We start from the raw sequence: 16,135 nt of genomic DNA on the forward strand, positions 1-16,135 counted from the left end.
GGTTATTCTATCTACTACCTAAGATCCACAACCCAGAAACCTTGGCTGCCTCATCATCTCGGGCATTGGCACTCTCACTGAAGGACTGTCCAGATATGTGGACTCTCTACTCAGACCCTACACCACTAGCACTCCCAGCTATCTCCGTGACACCACTGATTTCCTGAGAAAACTACAATGCATTGGTGATCTTCCAGTAAACACCATCCTAGCCACCATGGATGTAGAGGCACTCTACACAAACATCCCACACACAGATGGAATACAAGCTGTCAGGAACAGTATCCCTGATGATGCCACAACACAACTGGTTGCTGAGCTCCGTAACTTTATCCTCATGCACAATTATTTCAAATTTGGTGACAATATATTCCTTCAGAGCAGTGGCACCGCTATGGGCACCCGCATGGCCCCACAATATGCCAACATTTTTATGGCTGACCTGAAACAATGCTTCCTCAGCTCTCGCCCCTTCTCTGCCTACATTACATTGATGACATCTTCATCATCTGGACCATGGGAAGGAAACCCTGGAAGAATTCCACCACGATTTCAACAGCTTCTACCTCACCATCAACCTTAGCCTGGACCAATCTACATGGGAAGTCCACTTCCTAGACACCACGTGCAAATAAGTGACGGTCACATTAACACCACCCTATACCCAAAACCCACCGAACACTATGCCTACCTTCATGCCTCCAGCTTCCATCCCGGACACACCTCACGATCCATTGTCTACAGCCAGGCACTGAGGTACAACCGCATTGCTCCAACCCTTTAGTCAGAGACCAACACCTACAAGATCTTCACCAAGCATTCTCAAAACTACGATACCCGCACAAGGAAATAAGGAAACAGATCAACAGAGCCAGACGTGTACCCAGAAGCCTACTGCTGCGAGACAAGCCCAAGAAAGAAACCAAGAGAACTCCACTGGCCATCACATACAGTCATCTCCAACACATCATCACTGATCTACAACCCATCCTGGACAACAATCCTTCACTTTTACAGGCCTTGGGAGGCAGGCCAGTCCTCGCCCACAGACAACCCGCCAACCAGAAGCATATTCTCACCAGCAACTACACACCACACCATAGTAACTCTAACTCAGGAACCAATTCATGCAACAAACCTCGGTGCCAACTCTGCCCACATATCTACACCAGCAACACCATCACAGGACCTAACCTGATCAGCCACACGATCACTGGCTCATTCACCTGCACGTCCACCAATGTAATACACTCCATCATGTGCCAGCAATGCCCCTCTGCTATGTACATCAGCCAAACTGGACAGTCCCTACATAAAAGGACAAATGGACAAAAATCAGATATTAGGAATGGCAATATACAAAAACCTGTAGGAGAACACTTCAACCTCGCTGGACACACAACAGCAGATTTACCGGTAGCTATCCTGCAGCAAAAAAACTTCAGGACCAGACTTCCAACGAGAAACTGCTGAGCTTCAGTTCATTTGCAAATTTGACACTATCAGCTCAGGATTAAGCAAAGACTCTGAATGGCTAGCCAACTACAAAAGCAGTTTCTCCTCCCTTGGTGTTCACACCTCAACTACTAGAAGAGGGCCTCATCCTCCCTGATTGAATTAACCTTGTTATCCCTAGCCTGACTCTTGCTTGCATATTTATACCTGCCTCTGGGAATTTCCATTACATACTTCCGACAAAGTGGGTATTCACCCACGAAAGTTTATGCTCCAATACGTCTGTCAGTCTATAAAGTGCCACAGGACTCTTTGCCTGTCTATAAGAGGAAAACACATAATGTAACAAACAAATCCGATATTTGTTGGGAGTCTAGTTTCTGCAAGTGCAACAGTGGGAAATCTTCAGAAACAAGGTCTCTACAATATCCTCCTCAACAACAACATGCTTAAGCAGCAGAGGTCCCTAGCACTGAGCAGCCATGATCACACTGTACATCTTTATTCCAAGTATGTAACTGCTCCACAGGTTTATTACAGCCAGGTTAACCTCCTGGCCTTTAGTTCCATCTTGAGATCTTGATATGCTGGGATTGTATCAGAGGCAGGACACATGACCAAAAAGGGCCAGCTGGTGTTAGCTAATGACAATCTCAGTTATCTCGAGACCAGTTTTCAACAATGCGTCCCTATTTCTGATAAAGTCAATCCATCTTATACCCAGTAGTCGCTAGTGGCAATGCACATGAAATGCCTCCAGTCTCCTGATACCTTTTTAGGTAATGTACGTGTTTCAGATCCATATAAGAGGACTGCAAGAATTGGTTTGATAAATCCACACTTTTGTATATAGTTTCACCTGCTTTGACTCCAGACCTTATCTAAGTCCTTCATGTATGAGGCTGCTAAACCATTTTTCCTTAGGGTGTGTGACTGGCTGCGCCAATTTGATGACAGTTTAGTGCCTAGATAGATTAAGTCATCCACTACTTCCACAGTTTGGAAGCACAGATATCTTGTCACAACTCACAATATTCCCCTCCAGTTATCAAAATCAAGATGCCACAATCTGAATAGTACCACCATCATCTCTCTTAGGCAGAAGATATTTACTGAGAACAGCAATTCTGTTCCACATCTTATTACATCAGTTTTGTTCTGAAACAAAGTCAAAATAAGTGAAAAATACTTGCATCTGATTTGTGTGGAAAGAGAATAAAGAATTAGTTTACAACAGAGTAGGCAGCTCCTGACACACAAGAAGCCCCTGATCCTCTTGGCTTTTACTCCACATGGGAACAAAACAAACTGAAATTGACAAGATCCATTCTTCTTTCCTACTCAGGCTGTCAAGCGATTAAAAAAATTAATCACAATTAATCACACTGTTAAACAATAATAGAATACCATTTATTTAAATATTTTGGATGTTTTCCAGTGGTGAGCTGGAGCCAGTTCGCGTGAACCAGCTGCTAAATTTTGCAGCCAGTTGAGAACCAGTTGCTAAATTTTGCAGCCAGTTGAGAACCGGTTGTTAAAGGGGTGGGCAAATTCCTGTCCTGCCCATCCCGCCCAAGCTCTTGGCTCCCCTCACTCCTGTCCTGCCTGAGCTCTCGGCTCCCCCTGTGAATTTGTACTCACCCGGAGGCACTGCGCGCCTTCGGCAGCATTTCGGCAGCGGGCCCTTCACTCGTTCCGGGGTCTTCAGCAGCAGGTCCTTCAGTACCGCTGAAGACCCGGAGACAGTGAAGAACCTGCAACTGAAGTGCTGCCAAAGACCCGGAGCGACTGAAGGAACCGGATCTTCAGCTTCTGGCAGCTCATCACTGATGTTTTCTACATTTTCAAATACGCTGATTTCAGTTACAACACAGAATACGATATATATGAAAATGTAGAAACACATCCAAAATACTTAATAAATTTCAATTGGTACTCTACAGTTTAACAATGCAATTAAAACAGCGATTAATCACAATTAATTTTTTTAATCGTGATTATTTTTAATCGCATAAGTTAACTGCAATTAATCAAACAGCCTTACTTCCTACTAATCTCCAGGTACAATGGAAGCAGCACAGTGAAAATGACAAATATTCTGTCCACTTCAAATTTACTGCTCTGCTCCCACATGAAGCAGGGTAAACATAAGGAAAAGTAGGATTAACATGAAACAAAACACTAGGAGAAGGTGGCGGCGGCAGCCAGGGAAAGGAGCCCAAAAAACCCAAACACACACAAACTAAGAAATAAGGCAGACAGATCAAAACAAATGAGGCAAGGAAGAGAAGGCAAGAAACTTAACAGAAATAGATTAGAAAATTAAAAAGAAGGTGTTAAATGTTTTGTACATCTGTAATGGCAAACTTCAGAACTGCAAGCAATGTTTCTTTTGCGCTACAATTTGTCAAAGAGTTTACTTTGTACTTGTGGCATGCGCATGCAACCTCATTAGAAAGGCGTCAGTGGAAAGTTTTCTCTCTTTTGTATATAGTGTGACATTTCATATCAACTAAGGTGTCTAGAAAATGGGTTGCCTCTTTGGTACCGTGGATCATGTTGTTTTTCAGCAAGACCCACAGACCCCAGTGCAATTCAGGAGAGTCAAATTCTCAGTAGCAGTGACATGGGGTTGGAAGCAGGTCTGCAAATGAGGGGAAATCCATGAGCTGTAACCACTTCATCCACTCAGTTGTATTCCCAAACTGACACTATATGGATCTTATCTTTCCAAAATATGAACAATAAAAAAGAATTGTAAAAACTGCTGTTTGGAGGAAGTGTGGTCTGATTTTTTTGAGCAACTACAATCATGATATAAAATTCCATTGTAATAATTTATTTTGAGCTACCTCCTGTTTCATCACTACACAATGTCATGAATTTGCAACTTGCCAGTGGCCTTGACTATCATGATATTCAGTGTTTTTGTGAGAGCCCCAGTTTCAGGAGTCATTTGATGTGAGAATCTCAGCTTTAAAAAAAAATGTCTAGCCCTCATAATTGCGGAGAAAAGCTTGAAAGTGCGAACATTAGAGGCTCAAAACTCACATAAGTAAAATCAAAGGGACCCAAAATATATTTTAAAGATCTCATGATTTTAAAGACAATCTCACAATTTTGGAGGGTCTGACATTTTTTTTAAAACACTGTTGACTGTCACCATTAAGAACAACTCTCCAATCAAAAAGATAACTTCAGAGACAAGTTTTGGCTACATGCAATTGCTAATCAACAGTATTCCAGCCATTGGTAGTTCCTGCTACAGCATCCCAATCTAGAGGTCTCGGTAGAATATTAGCAGTGAGAAGCTCCTAACCTCTTAATTCCAACTTTCAAACTAGATCCTTCTGCAGCCACGGACAGGTCACTTTTACACATGCTACTGAGGGCAGAAGCCTATTTTTAAAGTAACTTTTGCCCATGCAGGATTCACGGTATTTTTATAAGCTATGAGCACGTTTCCTGTCCATTTGCAAATAATAATTAAGAATGGCAGCCAACTCAGACTGGCTCAAAATAGAGAAAATCCAACTTCTGTACCACCTTGAAATGGAAAAACGAAAAGCATGATCTCACTCTGAACACTTAATAATATTTAGCATTCGAACACTTTACATTTCAAAGCTCTGAACATTATGTACAAACAGAACTTATCTTCATAGGTAAGGGTCTTGCTAGTTTTCTGTCACAAGAAAAATTTGACTCATACCTCCCTGTTCGTTCTCTAGTTAGCCAAAACTAGACTAATAGGACTGAAAAACTTCATATATTTATCTGACAGAGAAGATGTTCTTTTCAGTTAGCCAAAGTGCAATTGAGATATCACAGACAGAGAAACCAAAGGTATTTAATTTTACAAAACCATTCATATTTATTTTGGTAACACTGTATTTAAAAAATAAATAAATAAAAGAAGACTTGGCCAGTAATTCCCAATTTGTTTTATTATTTTTGTTCTATTTAATTTAACCACACTCACAACCATAGCATTTTGATGACTGGTGCCTTTGAGTATTTGTTGACACTTGGCTTGTACGTTATTCACTTGACAGAGATTCACGGCAGCCCCCAGTTTGGCCACTTTTGCTAGTGGCTCAAACCTGCCATCCACTCAGCTAACCTCATCACTGGCCAGCATGGGGTAAAAGGAAGGAGAACAATTCATGCAGTTTCTGCTGGCCCACCTAGTGGGTCGGGGGGACAGGCCAGGAACCTTCCCCTCTGGTGGGACACCCAGTCCAGGTCAACTCCTCCTGTATCCAATAGGGAGCTGGGGGAATGGGGGAAACCAAGGCCGGCCCTCTACTCCAGGTTCCAGCGCAGGGCCCTGTGGATCACAGCTGTCTACAGCATTTCTTGTAACAACTGTGTGACAGCTACAACTCCCTGGGCTACTTCCCCATGGCCTCCTCCCAACACCTTCTTTATCCTCACCACAGCACCTTCCTCCTGATTTCTGATAACGCTTATACTCCTCAGTCCTCCAGCAGTATGCCTTCTCGCTCTCAGCTCCTTGTGCCCTCTTGCTCCCAGCTCCCTGCACGCGCCTCGCTAACTGAAGTGAGGTCCTTTTTAAACCAGGTGTCCTGATTAGCCTGCCTGTCCTAATTGACTCTAGTAGCTTCTTAATTGGCTCCAGGTGTCCTAATTAGCCTGCCTGCCATAACTGGTTCCAGCAACTACCTGATTGTTCTGGAACAGCCCATTATCTTACTCAGGGAAAAGGGACCTCCTTAATTTAGGGCTAATGTATCTACCTTCTATCACTCTCCTGTAGCCATCCAGCCTGACCCTGTCACAGCACATATTGATGACATGTACACACATATTAATGACATTAGGTTATACACCAGGGATCAGCAACGTTTGGCACGTAGCCTGCCAGGGTAAGCACCCTGGCGGGCCAGGACAGTTTGTTTACCTGCCGTGTTTGCAGGTTCGGCCTGCGTTTCACTGCTCCAGGCCAATGGGGTCTGTGGGAAGTGGCGGCCAGCACATCCCTCAGCCCGGGCCACTTCCCGCAGCCCCCACTGGCCTGGAGCGGTGAACCGCAGCCAATGGGAACAGCAATCAGCCGAACCTGCAGATGCTGCAGGTAAACAAACCAGCCTAGCCCACCAGGAGGTTTACCCTGGCGGGCCATGTGCCAAACACTGCCGATTCCTATTATACATGTTATTTTTGTTTTCCCGATTATTTTGGTTCTTTCCCTGTGGTGTACCTGTTACATTTGAGGGTACTGACTTGGAAAGCCCGTATGCCATTCTACCATTATTTATGTATTTAGGTGAAGGTCTCAGATATATGTGTGGGTGCTGACTTTGCTATCTGGGTGAAAGGTTTCAGACACATGCAAGCCAACTTTGCTAATTGGGTGAAAGGTTCCAGACTTAGATACGCTAACTTTGCCTTAGCTTAACATACAGGATATGGCCTGTATGTCCCTTGCATTACAGCTGAACGTAGGTTTATAAATTTATATTAAAAGTATTACAATAAACCAAATACTTAAACTATAAGAAAAGATATACCTATGCAAGCAAGCAGGTTAATTCTATAGGCTGCACGCCCCCATTTGACGGGGTGGTTTGCAACAATGAACCCAGCCACACAGGTACGGATGTAGGTGGTTAAGCATCTGTGGGGACAGTTTTAACACCATTTTCCCTCAGTCAGCGTAAAGGAAGGGTATTAAAAAGATATTTTGGACCCTGGCATGTTTTTGGAGTGGGCACCATGTATACATATTTATTATTCTTAACATTTGGTGCCCATTTAGGTTTCTGCTTGGGCCTGTTGGATTTATACTGCAGGCAATCTAAAACAAGAATATAATTTCAATTGCAATTCCTTAGATAATAACCCATTTTTTAATTCAAAATTTTCCCCAGGAGTTGTTGCAGGCTTATTACCCTTATTTGTTAACTGGGTAATAGCTTGTTTGGCTTTGTCCATATCGTTAGTGATTTGTATGAGGTGCGGTTTTTTACGAGCCAATAATGACTTTAACTGTAACCCTAGTGGGGGAATGTAGACAAGAAAGGTGGGTGTACTTTGGATAGTTAAATCCTGATAGGCTGGGTTGGACTGGATAATGGTGATGTTTTTAAAAGTGGCAATAAAGGAAATAGCTTGATTCCCTATTAAAGTTGCTTTGGAATAAAACAAAAAATTGGCTTTGTGACGGGACACTTTAAGGGACCATATTGGTACTTCTTTTTATTGGTAACCATGCAAAATTGGCTATTTTCAGCATAGGTTACCTTTTCCGTTGGAGTTTTTTCACTTAGTCAGCCTTTCCAGGGATGACAACAATGAATTTTGTAATTTTTTTCTCTGCAGTTCACACAGAACAGTGTTTGTTTTAAACACATTACACCTACAAATATACTAAGGCCCTTTTTTAGAGCAACAGGCCATTTGTGGTACTTTTCAGATCTGAGCTGGAGTGTGATAGACCACCAAGGGAGGTGCATTAATGCATTCCCTATAGATGTCGCCTTTGAGGTGACCTATAGAATCGACAGCTACCAATTGCCTGTACATATTCTTGTTTGGGTTAAATACTGGTAATGAGACTGTGAATGAGACATACAAGGATCATGCCATTATACAATTTTTAGAAAGAGAACAACCATTTTGGTTGGGGTGAGGTGTCACAGATTTCATTTTTTTTTTATAGCATCACTGATAAATGCTGGCATAAATTCAAATATGTGGGGTTTTTTTTTTTTGCTTTGCCTGTGACAATCCCTTTATTTCCGGTAACACTGGACTGACCACTTGGTTGGCTTCTTTTTGTAACACATAATTTATATGTTTGCGATTTTTTTACATATTCGCTTGGTTTCAAATTGATACTCCTGAATCAAATAGTTCTGTTAAGGATCCTAAACTTTCAAGAAGATTTAAGCTACACTTTCTTCTTGAGGTATGTTGTTTATGGATTTTATTATCCATCCCCAAAAGAACAATATTTTGCACTTGTTGTTGATAGGCTGCAATCCTATCCACAAGTTGTACTTGGAAAAAGGAAGCCACTTTGGTATGCTGACAATAGCTAAATTTTTCTAGATACTAATGAGACAAATTTAACACTACAGGAATATGTATAACCGGAACCTGATTAATTACTTTCCCTATTATGGGCATTGTGGTGAAACCACTAGCAGGTTCTGCGTTTATCACTGGACAAGTTACATTATTTGGTATTGGATTGCTATAATTACAGTTAATAATTGGATTTCAAACCTTAAGTTTAAATGTTACATTTAGTACATATTTTTTGCTTTTTGGTTTGGTCTAAAAAGTAGCTATAATGAGTACTTTATATTGTTTTTATTTCTTATATTTAAGTTTATATAAGGTTAAACTTCCTCCCATTATTAGACTATTAGAAATGGCTTTGGTTTTTTAAGTTTCATAAGGTATTTCGTGTTTTAGGGAAGTTGCATTTCTTGGTGAGGAGGTATAGGTTTGACATCCTTCCCCCTTTGAGTTATTATTTAAGGGACAAATTTTTTTCCAGCCTCTGGATGGCAACAAGATTACTTTAACCAATTGATATTTAAAGGTAACATCTTTCCCTTTAATTTCCTTAGCCTGGTGGATTGGACTGTGGATTAGTTTTGGGCTGAGTAGAATAGTCCATTTTTTTTGTGTTGGTATGTTTTGTTTTACATGTTCAGGCAACTGAACATGACCGTGTCATCTGGTTTTATGGGGTTGTAACAGTTCAGTTTCAAATTTGTGATTTTGGCTTAGTTTTACCCTCAGAGCAATGATAAGGGTGTAGTAAATTAGAAATGTTAATGTTCATTTTATGGTTGCAATCTGCTGGACTTTAGTTGTTGCAATTTTGTTGGATGCTGTTCACTTAAGTTCTGAGGAGGAAGTTGCTTTTGTGATCTGAATGATTGATACAGCTTTAACTGATTAGCATGGTAAATTTTGCTTTTATTACACTTGCCTTTTTTATCCTAATTTCATACACTGCTGAACTGAGTTTACCAATGACTCAGAAGGGTGCGATTCATTGATTAGAAGCCTATGCTTTGGTGCTTTATATGATAACAGCATTACTTTGTCTTTAACTTTCCAAGTATTCTTCTTTTGGATTTTGTTAAAGTAGGCCTTTGCCTTTTGTCTGGATTTTCCCAATTTAGCAGCTACCTGCAAGTTGACCTGATTTAAATGTTCTTGCAGATTCTGCAGGTACATATTCATTTATATATTTTTTAATTGAGTGCCACTAATGTGCCAAATTAAATGTTTTGGTAATTACATCGTTTGGCCTGTTATTACTTCAAAGTGTGTTTTATTAGGAGATGCAGCCAGTTAAATGCCATTAAAATTAGAGGCATGAGAGTGTCCCAGTTACGCCCACTGGCATTAACCATTTCTTAACATTACTTTTATAGTTTGATTGGTTTGTTTCACCACCCAGATAACTGTGGTCTGTATGGGATGTGTAGTTTTTGCGGGACTTCCATTAATTTAAGACAGTCCTTAAAGAACTGTCCAGTGAAATGTGATCCCTGGTTTGATTTTACCTTTGCAGGGATTCCCCACTGAGGGAAGACTTACTCTACTAGGACCTTGGCGATGGCTTCTGCAGTATTGGCGTTAAGAGGAAATGCCTCTACCCACTTTGAAAAAAGGACTGACAACTACTAAAAGGCATTGGTTACCTCTTTGAGTCCTTGGCAAAGGACCTACAAAGTCAATCTGCAAAGCCATCCAAGGACCTTCATACACCTGAGATTTTAATGGCACATTTCTTTTGGATGGAGTTGGATTGGCTTGGGCACATCCCAGACAGTTATTACAATATTGTTGCACATTCATTTTAAGTGGCCGCCACCATTCCACAGATGCAAGACACTGGACAGTTTTGTCCACTCCCTGGTGTTCTTCTGTAGGAGTGTCATGAACCATGTACATTATTTTCCTCCGTAAGTGAGCTGGAACTACCTATACAGGGAAAGGACCTCCTGTATACATGAGAACTTTGTTTACTACCTGCAAATGCTGCTTATATTTTTTTGTACAAAGGATTTACTGTTAACGGCCCTTTTTCTTTTGTTTTGGAAAGCTTTTGGATTACTTTTACTATGTTTTAATTCAATTTTTGCATTTTTTTTAAATCCAGTATGTTAGCCTGTACAACTTTAGTTGTGGCAATAGGGCATTTGGGACTAGGAGTAGTAACAGAATATTTCTGATTTTTTTTTTTATTATTTTTTACTAACAGAGGAGAGGATATCTCCTTCCCCTTTGCTTTAATCATTTTATTATTTACATCACTAGCTGCCTCCTCTATCATGACACTTAACTTCACCTTCTGTGATGCCACCCTGGGACTTCCTTAGCAATGCTGAAGCTGCTAGCAGTCTGCAGATAGGCAAACTTCCTCTTTTGACTCTTCCTGTGGCTCCTGAGACTTAATCTCCAACTTCGCTTCTAAAGGTACTGTATTAGCCTGAACTAACTATTTTGCCCTAATTCTAGTAATTGACCCTGCAGGTTTCTCTATCTCCATTGGTTCCACCATTCCAATAGGGATGGGAACCAATTCTTTGTTCTCCTCTAACACATCTTCTATAATCATGGCCATAATCCTATGGTTTTATATAAATATAATCTACATTAAAAAGTAGCAAACTATTATCTACATCAGTTTTTCACACATAAAAGTTGTCTAAAACAACAAAAGAAATTCCAAAACAAGAGCTTAATTAAAATAGAGTTACAGCTGCAAACAGATTATACATTTACAACATTATTAAAGATTGGGCACTTAACGGAAGTTTAATAGGAGCCTTCGCAGGACAGAAGGAAATATAACATCATTATAATTATTAAAGATTGGGCACTTAACAAAACAGGAGGGCTCCCTTAAGAGAAAGCTCCTATATCCCAAAAGTGTTTGTATCTTCAATCAAAGCCCAGCAGCATGTATGAGTTACCAGAGCCATAGATCTGAAGTCAACCACACCTTGACCAGGCTCTGGTAACTCGTACATGCTGCTGGGCTTTGACTGAAGATACAAACACTTTTGGGACCTGGGTTTACAAGGAGCTCTCTCTTAAGGGAGCACTCCTGTTTTGTTAAGTGCCCAATCTTTAATAATTATAATAATGTTATAGTTCCTTCTGTCCTGCAAAGGCTCCTATTAAACTCCTCTCTGTATACCTAATGATGATTCCTTCTCTTCGGAGTCCCATAAGGTTCACTTGTAAGCCTTATTTTTCCTGCCATCCTTTCTTTTTACTGTATCTTTAACATTAACATCTGCTTTTATTGTAAAGATACTCAGCAGAACATCACCTTCACCTAACACCTTTAATGACTCCTCCCCTTTCCACCTTTGTTTTAGCTAGTTAATTTATGGCTTAGTATCAGGTTCATTCACCTAAATGTCTTCAAATTGAATTGCTTCTCTTGAACAAGAGAAACAAAAATCAACATCCAACTCCATCTTTCTTCTCTCTCCCTTTGATTCAGACTTACTGCTTTCACTGTGTGTATTGCTGTCATCCTTGCCCCTGAAATTTCTCCCTCTTCCCATATTCCCTGTGGTGTGCAAAGCTGCCTATCATCTCTTCTGCAACACTGCCTGTCAAGGTTCTTCCCCACTCTGAACTCTAGTTTACAGATGTGGGGACCTGCATGAAAACCTCCTAAGCTTATTTTTACTAGCTTAGGTTAAAACTTCCTCAAGGTACAAGCTATTTTTCTTTTTCCCTCGGACTTTATTGCTACCACTACCAAGCGTCTAACAGATATATAACCGGGACACAGCCGGCTTGGAAACATCTTTCCCCCCAAAATCCTCCCCAAACCCTACACCCCCTTTCCTGGGGAAGGCTTGATAAAAATCCTCACCAATTTACCTAGGTGAACACAGACCCAAACCCTTGGATCTTAAAAACAATGAAAGAAGAAATCAGGTTCTTAAAGGAAGAATTTTAATAGAAGAAAAAAGTAAAAGAATCACCTCTGTAAAATCAGGATGGTAAATACCTTACATGGTAATTAGATTCAAAACATAGAGAATCCCTCTAGGCAAAACCTTAAGTTACAAAAAGACACAAAAACAGGAATATCCATTCCATTCAGCATAGCTTATTTTCTCAGCCATTTAAACAAACAGAATCTAACGCATATCTAGCTAGATTACTTACTAAGTTCTAAGATTCCATTCCTTTCTGTTCCCAGCAAATGCATCACACACACAGACAGACAGACAGAGACTTTGTTTCTCCCTCCCTCCAGCTTTTGAAAGTATCTTGTCTCCTCATTGGTCATTTTGGTCAGATGCCAGTGAGGTTATCCTAGCTTCTTAACCCTTTATAGGTGAAAGGGTTTTTCCTCTGGCCAGGAGGGATTTTAAAGGTGTTTATCCTTCCCTTTATATTTAAGACACTATCCGTGACATTTGTTGTGTGCAGTGTTGTTGTAGCCATGATGGTCCCAGGATATGTCACACACAAAGTGGGTGAGAGAATATCTTTTACTGGACCAACTTCTGTTGATGGAAGGGACAAGTTTATGAGCTTCACAGAGCTCTTTTTCAAGTCTGAAGAGGGAAATGAGAGCATTCAAACTAATAAAAAGTGATGTAGGACAGACCGTTAAGCATAAGGGGTTCACACATGTTGTAGGACTTAAATGCAATGGACAATTAACACTTCTGCAGTCATGACAATGGAGGGTCAGTAGGTAGCTGGGTGTGTTACAAGTTGTCCTAATGAACCGTAAAGCCAGAATGTCTGAGAAGTCTATCCTTTTTAGTGTCCAGAAGAGTTATGAATTTAAGTTCCCGGGCTCATCTTTTTGAAGGTTTTGTGCAGTTTTTCTTAAAGGACAAGGACTGAGAGGTCAGATATGGAGTGATTGTTTTGCGAAAAGTGTTCACTCACAGATGATAGGTTTTGTTTTTTCTCTTTTCCACGTGAACAACTGAAAGCCTCATAACCATGCCTTTATCACTGTTCACCCTCACTATTTTAACTACCTTCTCTATAGCCACCCAAGTTCCACATCACCATACTTCAAGTCCTCCACAAAACAGCTCCAGTCTACCATGCAGACCATATTTGTTTATTCCCTCCAAGTTCACTACACGCACACCTGCTTCAAAACACAGGCATCTTATCTTTGTTGGTGCAGAAGCCTGCTCTCTACATCGCCTGACAATTGGAATAGCTTTCCTAGGTCTTGATGCCTCATGGGCTATTTTCAAATCAGATGATACATTATTTCTTCCTTCGTCTCTTAATTTCTCTAATTTTTAAATTGTACTTTGTAACCATTTAACTCCAACATATTTATTAGAATGATAGTTTGCACACGGTACTATGCAAAAATGTCTTATGTGTAGTGCTACATTTCTCAGGGCTGATTTTTAAAAAAGTTATTTAAAAATACAGTATTTCTACCAATAACCCAAACTTGTCCAAGTATTGCATGAATTATAAATTGAAGTGTTTTAATAATTTCATGTACATTATCAACCTGCATATCCCACAAGATGTAACACCAGTTTAAAATACAACATTCACGATTCAAAATAATGGGTCTCGCCAACAGTTCAAAACGTAAGATAACCTGTCAGACTATCAGCACAAGTGGACACCACTTTGGGCAAAAGACGTGTACTCCCATTTCAAAGTGTATTCACCCAATTTATACAGAGAAATACCTGCTCTCCCTGTAAAAGCCAGTTACACCTTATAAACATAAGCAGAGTCCTCTACCCACCATTCTAATCTCCTCATTGCAACTACAGACTTCATTTCTTCCTCTGAGGCCAGAACTCACCTGTTACCCAAGGACAAGAGTGAGGTGAGGATCTGAGAGCAGCCTTTAACTAACTGCCTTAAGTGGGGTTCCAAAGAGGATGGATCTAGGCTGTTCTCAGTGGTGGCAGATGACAGAACAAGGAGCAATGGTCTCAAGTTGCAGTGGGGGAGATCTAGGTTGGATATTAGGAAAAACTATTTCAGGAGGAGGGTGGTGAAGCACTGAAATGGATTACCAAGGGAGGTGGTGGAATCTCCATCCTTAGAGGTTTTAAAGCTGGCTTGACAAAGCCCTGGCTGGGATGACTTAGTTGGGGCTGGTCCTGCTTTGAGCAGGCGGTTGGACTAGGCGACCTCCTGATGTCTCTTCCAACCTCAGTCTTCTATGATTCTGTAACCGCAAGCGTGAAGACGACACGCACCCTTGCAGTGGGGTGGGGGCTGCTCCCTGTACTTCTGCATAGCTCTAGCACTACAAACACACGCGCAACCGTAGCTCTTCAGGAACCAACGGCTCATACACGCCGGGAAAACAACAGCGTCAGCGCGCGCATGCATGCAGGACCCCCACCCCACCACGGCGCGCGCGCGCAGGACACCCCGACCCCACGACAGCGCGCGGGCGAAGCGCCTCCTCCCCCTTCGCTCATTCATTCCCTCTGCCCGCTCCGCCCCACGAGCAGTTCCCCTCCCCGCTGCACCTGCCGGCCCCAGGCGCCACACCCCCAGAAGAGGCCGCGCTGGTGGCCACCAGCTTCCCGTCCTCTCCGCCCGCCCCCCTCCGTCCGTCCCATGCCGACCCGACTCGGCCGCGCACCGTTGGCGATGAGCTTGGCCGAGAGCTGCTTGACGAGCTCGGGGATCCGCTCCCATTGGCACTCGGAGCGGCACCGCTCGATCTCCGTCTCCAGCCGCGAGCCCGCCTTCTTCGTGGCCATGGCCGGAGTCCCCGGGGGCGGCGGCGGCACGGGCGCTTCCTCGGCGGCGGCTGCAGTGAGGGAGGGGGAACGTGAGGGCTGCGCGACCCGAGCGCAGGGCGCCGAACGCCTGGAGCAGCGCCCCCTGGCGGGCCGCCGCGGCACTGCAGGGGACGTGGGCGGTGTCAGGCCGCTCACCTCCCTTAGCGGGCTGCGGGGCGGTGAAAGCGGCGGGTGGACAGAGAGCGTTAGAGCCCACCCCGGCCGCGCTGTGCTGCACGAGCTCCCGCGCCTGCCCCCGGGGCCAGGGAAACGGCAGCTGGCCGTTGAGGGTCGGGCTCTAAACGTGTCTTTGCACCAGAGCCCCCTCCCCTGTCAGTCCGGCCCGCGCCGCGGCTAACGCCTCTTCCTGCCGCCCACCGCAGAGCGAAGCTGAGCCTTTGCAGGGCTCCGCCCCTCAGTGTGCGAGTCCGCCCCTGTCCTCAGGGCCCCCTTTTCCCCCGTGCAACGCGCGCACGAGCCTGTCCTGCTCCACACCGTCCCCCGCCGAACGCGCGGGAGGCGGATGTTGCCCAGGCTGAGGTGTCTCCCCCCACCCCGTGCAGGGGCACGAAGCGGCCCTGCTCTCGTTACAGCTGCGGTGGAAGAGGATCTGGAAGGCGGAGCGCCCCCCTGGGGGTAGGGGGCAGCAGCCGTAGAGAGACGAGTTGGGGAGCGGGGCAGCTTTGCAGAGGAGCCAGCGGGCCGGGGATTTGCTTAGCGGGCAGCCCCGCGCCGGGAGCAGGAGGAGGAGGCCGATCAGCGGTCGGAGAGAAGGGGTCTAAGAATTGAGGGAGGCCAAGAACCAAAGTGAAGTGCCCGAAAGGGGGGGGGGGAGGGGGGAAGATGAGGTTAGGAATGCTTCAGCTGATCAAGTGGAAAAGGAGTTGGTCTTGAAATTATGGATTACTGGG

At 43.3% G+C, this 16,135-nt stretch overlaps 1 protein-coding gene across 3 annotated transcripts in view; it reads right to left on the bottom strand.

Moving 5' to 3' along the window:
* Window positions 1–15,341, bottom strand: part of TTC7B (tetratricopeptide repeat domain 7B) — a 309,423-nt gene extending 294,082 nt beyond the window's left edge. For all 3 annotated transcript variants that reach the window (XM_077819262.1, XM_077819261.1, XM_077819260.1), the window contains exon 1: window positions 15,083–15,341. In XM_077819262.1, the coding sequence (XP_077675388.1) occupies window positions 15,083–15,203 (121 nt within the window). In that variant the 5' untranslated portion in view covers window positions 15,204–15,341. The remainder of the gene's footprint in view (window positions 1–15,082) is intronic.
* Between the last annotated feature and the right edge of the window lie 794 nt (window positions 15,342–16,135).

Source organism: Eretmochelys imbricata, chromosome 6, assembly GCF_965152235.1.
Source record: "Eretmochelys imbricata isolate rEreImb1 chromosome 6, rEreImb1.hap1, whole genome shotgun sequence".
Classification (NCBI taxonomy): domain Eukaryota; kingdom Metazoa; phylum Chordata; order Testudines; family Cheloniidae; genus Eretmochelys; species Eretmochelys imbricata.